The sequence below is a fragment of the Belonocnema kinseyi genome, chromosome 6 (genome assembly GCF_010883055.1).
Source record: "Belonocnema kinseyi isolate 2016_QV_RU_SX_M_011 chromosome 6, B_treatae_v1, whole genome shotgun sequence".
Classification (NCBI taxonomy): domain Eukaryota; kingdom Metazoa; phylum Arthropoda; class Insecta; order Hymenoptera; family Cynipidae; genus Belonocnema; species Belonocnema kinseyi.
In genome coordinates, this window is record NC_046662.1 from 26,140,994 (window position 1) to 26,148,705 (window position 7,712).

At 23.5% G+C, this 7,712-nt stretch overlaps 1 protein-coding gene across 1 annotated transcript in view; it reads left to right on the top strand.

The window, feature by feature from the left end:
- LOC117175304 (armadillo segment polarity protein-like) overlaps window positions 1-7,712 on the top strand; it is a 60,267-nt gene that overhangs the window by 25,190 nt on the left and 27,365 nt on the right. The window contains exon 6 of the mRNA XM_033365012.1: window positions 5,450-5,791. Within this exon, the coding sequence (XP_033220903.1) occupies window positions 5,450-5,791 (342 nt within the window). The remainder of the gene's footprint in view (window positions 1-5,449; window positions 5,792-7,712) is intronic.

A 7,712-nucleotide genomic window follows, 5' to 3' on the forward strand; every position in this document is an offset into this window, starting at 1 on the left:
ATAAGTCCATGTCTCGCTACCGTATAGTAGAGTCGGTACAAATATAGAATTATGTATTGCCATTTTAGCTTTATTTGATATATTTTTACTTCTGATAAGGGGTGTTTATAATTTTAGAATTTTCAGATTTTAACGTTAAAAATTAAACTGTTTCGATTGGAAAGACTTAAAGCAAAAGTTAAACGCTTGACTAAAACTTGATAAAGTATTTTTTATTTTGAAATAAGTTTTAAATTATTTATTTATAATTAAAGGCTTTTATTGGATTTCAGTCGAAAGTATTCCATTTTGAAAACACATAATTTTTATTTATTTTTTTTTTAATTAAGAAAAGGAACAATTTCAAAGCATTTCAAGGATTTTTAAACTGTTTAAAATAAAAATAATTTGACTTTAATTTTAACAGGGAAGTTACAATCTTTTACAAATTTATAGTTGGAACTGGAATTTATTCAGAGTAATAAGCGGGATTTTTCAAATTTTATTTTGAATTAAAACAGGACATTTTTCCGAAAGAATTATAATTCTTCTTGGAAACGGTAATTTTCAAATTTTAACAAATTGAGAGCTAGTATTGAAAATTATTGAAAAGGAACAAAATTCTGATTTGAAACACGTAATTTTTCCAAAGAATTATATTTTTTCTTGGAAAAAGGATTGTTAAAATTTAAATAAATTCCAAATTGGAACAGTGAATTTTTTAATAGAATTAATTTTAAGTTGAACCGGGGCATTTTCAACAACAAAAATTAAATTATGAGTTGAAACAGGCAATTTTACAAAAAATTATAATTCTTCGTTGAAACGGAAAATTTTGAAAAAGTGATGAAATCCCGGATTTGAAGAAGAAGTTAAAAATTTTTAACCAATTCTTAGTTGTAACTGGAATTTATCAAATGGAGAATAAGAATACTCAATGGAACATTGAATTTTTCAAACAAAATTCTTATTCTGTGTTGAAACTAGGTATTTTCGAAAAAAAATCAATTGTGAATTGGAAAGGGGAATTTTACAAAAAATATTAGAATTCTTACAATTCATTGAAATGGAGAAATTTCGAAAACAATTAAAATTCGGTATTTGAACAGGGAATTTTGAATTTTTAACCAATTTCGAGCTGGAATTATAACTTAACATTTTAATGTAAGAATATTAACATGCTTCAAAAGAATAATAACATTTTTCAAGATTTCTGGGAAAATTGAAAATGATTTTTTATTTTCAAAAATTATTTGAAATTTGTATAATTTAAAAAGTGATTTAGCAGTTATTTAAAACTATTTAAAGAAAAAATCATTTATTTTTTTTATTTAAACAGAGAATTTTCAATCTTTTATTAAATTTATTATTGGAACTGAAATTTGTCTAGAATAACAATAATTCTGACTTGGAAACGGTAATTTTCAAATTTGAACAAATTGAGAGCTAGTATTGAAAATTATTGAAATGTAGTATTAAAAATTATTGAAAAGGAACAAAATTCTGATTTGGAACAGGTAATTTTTCCAAAGAATTATATTTTTTCTTGGAAAAGGGATTGTTAAAATTTAAATAAATTCCAAGGTGGAACAGGGAATTTTTTAATAGAATGAATTCTAAGTTGAAACGGGGTATTTTCAACAACAAACATTAAATTATGAGTTGGAACAGGAAATTTTACAAAAAAATATAATTCTTCGTTGAAACGGAAAATTTTCAAAAAGTAATGAAATTTCGGATTTGAACAAGGAATTAAAAATTTGTAACCAATTCTGAGTTGGAACTGGAATTTATCCAGGAGAATAACAATTCTCAATGGAAAATTGAATTTTTCAAACAAAATTCTTATTTTGTGTTGAAACGAGGTATTTTCGAAAGAATTTAAATTATGGATTGGAAAGGGGAATTTTACAAAAAACATATATATAATTCTTACAATTTCGAAGAGATTTAAAATTCGGTATTTGAACAGTGAATTTTTCGAAAAGAATTAAAATTCCGGATTTAAACTGAAAATTTTAAATTTTGAACTACTTCTGAGCTGGAATTAGAATTTTAACATTTTAATGTTAGAATATTTAACATGATTCAAAAGAATAATAAGATTTTTTAAGATTGCTGGGAAAATTGAAAATGATTTTTTATTTTGAAAAATTATTTGAAATTTGAATAATTTTAAAAGTTATTTAAAACGATTTAAAGCAAAAATAATTTAATTTTTAATTTAAAAAGAGAATTTTCAATCTTTTATTAAATTTATTATTGGAACTGGATTTTGTCCAGAATAACAATAATTCTGACTTGGAAACGGTAATTTTCAAATTTTAACAAATTGAGAGCTAGTATTGAAAATTATTGAAAAGGAACAAAATTCTTATTTGGAACAGGACATTTTTCCAAAGAATTATATTTTTTCTTGGAAAAGTGATTTTTAAAATTTAAATAAATTCCAAGCTGGAACAGGGAATTATTTAATAGAATGAATTCTAAAAGTTGGAACGGCATATTTTCGAGAGAGAAAAAAATTATGAATTGGAACAGGAAATTTTACAAAAAAATTTCAAAAAAATAATTAAATTCCCGATTTAAACAGGGAATTTTTAACTTTTATTAAATTTCAAATATAGTTTCAGTCTAAAATATTCCATTTTTAAACCATGCAATTTTAAACTTTTCAATTAAAAGAAAAAAGAACAATTACTTAATTATTTAGAAATATCCGACTGTTCATTTAAAATCAGTAATTATAAATTAAATATTCAAAACTAAACAAAAAAACTAAACTTTGAATGTTACAATTTTAATTGTTCGATTTAACCAAATTTATTTTTTAAGTCAAATTTAATTTCGACCAACTAGAAGAGACATTTAGAAGATTTGAAAAAATTCAAAATTACTTTAAAATTTGGCAGATTTCGAACAAAAGTTTAGAAACTTTTTAAGAATTTTGATAGTCTTCAGAAGAATAAAAAAAAAACATTTTCTAGGAAAATTAAAAATAATTTTTTATGTTAATCAGCGAATTTAAAGAATTGAAATTTACCCAGAAGAATAACAATTCTGAATGGAAAATTTAATTTTTAAACCAAATTATAATTAAGTTGAAACGAGGAATTTTCGAATTAAATTTAATTTATGAATTGGAACAGGGAATTTTACTAAAAAATTATAATTCTGAGTTGAAATGAAGAATTTTCTTAAAGAAAAAATAGGTTTTCAAATTTTCTTTACTCTGCTGAACGAAAAAAGTAGCTGAACCGTTTTTTTTCTCGTTTGATTTATAAGTTTTTATTTTGTTATTTAATTTTTTAACTGCGACTTTAACTATTTCTTTATTTACTGAGAATTGATCTTTTTTTTTGTTTAAAATTCATATTTTTTGGGTGAAAATTTAAATATTTTGTAAAAAATTAGTGTTTTTGGCTGAAAAATTTCATTGTTTTGTGTTGGATATTTTTCCTTTTCAGTTACAAAGCTTATTATTTTGCTAGAAAATTGAACTATTTGGATGAAATGTATTCTTTTGTTGAAAATTCGGCTATATTTTTTTGGAAATTCATCTATTTTGATAGAAATTTATATATTTTCTTTAATTAAAAATTCAACTATTCTATATTTGGCTGATTTTGTTTTTAATTGCAAATTTAATTACCACTTTCAAAATGCAGATATTTTTCCAAAAAAAATCGTCTTTTGGCCTAAATATTAATTTTCTTGAAAATAAATCAATTTGTTTAGAAAATTTGAGTTCTGGGTCAAAAATGTTTATTTTGTAAGTGAAATTGTTGAATTTTGAGGTTTAAACAACGATTGAACTCGTTAATTTTTTTTGAAAAATTCAACTATTTAGGATTTTAAAATTCTTTTTTTTTTTTAGAAAATTCAATTATTTGTTTTAAATTACAACTTTTTATAAGTCTAAGTTTGAATTTTTTTGTTAGTACTATTTCTTTTTTTTTACTTGAGAGTTGAATTGTTTTAGTAAAAAATTTATTTATTTGATTCTAAGTTTAATTTTTTGTTGAAAATTTAAACATTTGGGATTTGAAAATTAAATTGTTTTGTAGAAACTTCAATTATTGGGTTGAAAATACAAATTTTTTTGTTGAAGTTTAATCTTTTTTAATTGCAAATTCATCTTTCCGAGCCCAATGCAAAATAAAATGTAGATTTTTACAGATTAAAAATATGTTTGTAGAAACTTTTTAAGAATTGTGAAAGGCTTTAAAAAAATGAAAAAAGTTTTCTAAAATTGTTAAAAGAAGAGTGAAATATTTTAAGACATTTTTGTTTAATTTGCAGGATTTTCTAACTAATAATTTAAGTAGTTTCATGTAACAAAATATTTGTTTTTCAATTTTTAACATTTATCTTTGTTTAAAACGGCCATCCTGATTATTTTGGTAAAAAGTTTAACTATTTGATTCTATGTTAAATTTTTGGTTAAAAATATAAATATTTGGGTTTTGGAAATTCAATTATTTTGTAGAAAATTTAATTATTTGGTATAAAATTCAATTCGTTGAAATTGCAACTGTGTTTTGTTCAAGTTCAATCTTTTTTCGCTTGAAAATTCGACCATTTGGTCGAAAATTCATATTTTTAGGTTAAAAGTTGAAGAATTTGATTTAAAAAAAGCAACTATTTTGTTGAAGATTTAACTATTTTATTAAAAATTAGTCTTTTTGGTTAAAAATGAAACTTTGATGTTGAAAATTCGTCCTTTGTCTTGAAAATTCAACTATTTGGTTCAAAATCACTTTTTTAATAGGATTTTTGTTTGTTAAAAAATCTTTCTTTTTTTGAAAACTCAAATATTTGGGGTTTAAAAATTCAATTCTTTCTCTTTTTTGAAAATTCAACTGCTTTTTGTTGAAGTTTACTTTCCATTGTTTGAAAATTCGACAAATATTTTGTTAAAAATTCGTCCTTTTGGATAGAAAATTCATCCCCAACGACTTCAATCTTTCAATTTTCTACCAAAATAGTCGATTTTTTTTTTTTTTTTGATAAAAACACTTTGTGTAAATTATTAAAAATCGTTTCAAATTTTGTCTACAAACAATAAGTATTCAATTGTTATTTATACCTCAAAATTCAACAATTTCACTTAAAAAATAAATATTTTTGAAATAGAAAAATTAAAATTGTAACGTTGAAAGTTTAAAAGTTCTTCGAAATTTTAACGATTTAAAGCTTTCTATGTCAAACAATTCACTTTCGAATTATTTACTTTTAAATATTTGCTTTTAATATACTCGTCTTAAATAAATAGTAAAATATTGCTAAATATTAAATAGTCATTCTTTTTTTTTTTTTAATCGAACAATTTCAAATTGAAGGGGTCAAAAATTAAATATTTTGGATTGGAACAATATTTTAAAGAAGTCTCATATTTCTTTGTTGAAAGTGAGTCAGGGGAAATGAAAAGTTGTTGCGTAAAATTGAAAAAAAAAAAAAATTCTCCTAGGAAACGGTGTGTCAAGTTGGAGGAGTGGACGCGCTCGTTCGGACAATTGTGAATGCAGGAGATCGGGAAGAAATCACAGAACCAGCCGTCTGTGCTCTACGTCACTTGACGTCGCGCCATCAAGAGGCGGAAATGGCACAGAATGCGGTGCGCTCAAATTACGGCATTCAAGTGATTGTGAAGCTTCTTCAGCCACCTTCCAGGTGGCCTCTGGTGAAAGCCGTCATCGGACTGATTCGAAATCTGGCCCTGTGCAATGCAAATCACGCACCTCTGCGCGAACACGGAGCGATTCATCATCTGATCAGACTCCTGATGCGAGCATATCAAGACACGCAGAGGGTATTTTATTATTATTTTTTGTTTTCTTTTAATTAAGTATTTTTAAGATTGAAAATGATTCAAGAGTCAGTTATTATATCATTCAGTTTATTTTGACAAATTATTTGAAATTTAAATAATTTTCAAAGATATATAGAAGTTGTTTTAAAACAGTTAAAAGAAAAATAATTTAAGTTTAGATTTAAACAGAGAATTTTTTATCTTTTATGAAATTTATTTTTGAAGCTGGAATTTGTTAACGGATTTGGCTGTCTTATTTAACATTTGTTTATCACCTATTTGTCACCTATTTAAATTTAATTATTATAGACTTGGAAACGGTAATTTTCAAATTTCAAAAATTTTTGAAAAGGAACAAAATTTTGAATTGGAACAGGAATTTTTTAAGAGATTGAATTCTAATTCTAAGTTGAAACGGGATATTTTCAACAAAAAATTTAAATTATTAGTTGGAACAGGCAATTTTACCACAAATTATAATTCTTCGGTGAAACGGAAAATTTTCAAAAAGTGATGAAATTCCGGATTTGGACAAGGTATTTTCGAAAAAATTTAAATTATTGAATTGGAAACGGGAGTTTTACACCAAATAAATCTAATTCTTACAAGTAATTTGAAATGGAGAAATTCCGAAAAAAATTAAAATTTGGTATTTAAACAGGGAATTTTATAGGTTTAATAAATTTTCAGCTGGTATTAGAATTTAACATTTTAATTTAAGAGTATTAACAGGTTTCAAAACAATAATAACATTTTTTAAGATTGCTAGGAAAATTGAAAACAATTTTTTATTTGGAAAAATTATTTGAAATTCGAATAATTTCAAAAGATATTTAGAGATTGTTTTAAAATATATAAACCAAAAATAATTTAAGTATTAATTTAAGTAGAGAATTTTCAATCTTTTATGTAATTTATTTTTGGAACTGAAATTTGTCCAGAATAATAGTCATTCTCTGACTTGGAAGCGGTAATTTTCAAATTTGAAAAAATTGTACTGAAAATTTTTGAAAAGGAACAAAATTTTGAATTTGAACAGAAATTTTTTAAGAGATTGAATTCTAATTCTAAGTTGAAACGGGATATTTTCAAAAACAAAATTTTTATTATGAGTTGGAACAGGCAGTTTTACAAAAAATTATAATTCTTCGGTGAAACGAAAAATTTTCAAAAAGTAATGAAATTCCGGATTTGAACAAGGTATTTTCGAAAAAATTTGAATTTTTGAATTGGAAACGGGAGTTTTAAACCAAATAAATCTAATTCTTACAAGTAAGTTAAAATGGAGGAATTTCGAAAAAAAAAATAAAAATTTGGTATTTAAACAGGGGATTTTTTGAAAAAAATCAAAATTCCGGATTTAAACGGAAAATTTTTAATTTTGAACTACTTCTGAGCTGGAATTAGAATTTAACATTTTAATGTTAGAATATTAACATGATTTAAGAGAATAATAACATTTTTTAAGATCGCTGGAGAAATTGAAAATGATTTTTTATTTCGAAAAATTATTGGAAATTTGAATAATTTTTAGTTATTTAGCAGTTATTTAAAACTATTTAAAGCAAAAAAATTTATTTTTTAATTTAAACAGAATTTTTAATCTTTTATTACATTTATTATTGGAACTGAAATTTGTCCAGAATAACAATAATTCTGACTTGGAAACGGTAATTTTCAAATTTTAACAAAATGAGAGCTAGTACTGAAAATTTTCGAAAAGGAACGAAATTTTGATTTTGGAACAGGTAATTTTTTCAATGAATTACATTTTTTCTTGGAAAAGGGATTTGTTAAAATTGAAATAAATTCCAGGCTGGAGCGGTATTTTTTAATAGAATGAATTCTAATTTTAAGTTGAAACGGAATATTTTCGAGATAAAAAAAATTATGAATTGGAACAGGGAATTTTCCAAAAAAA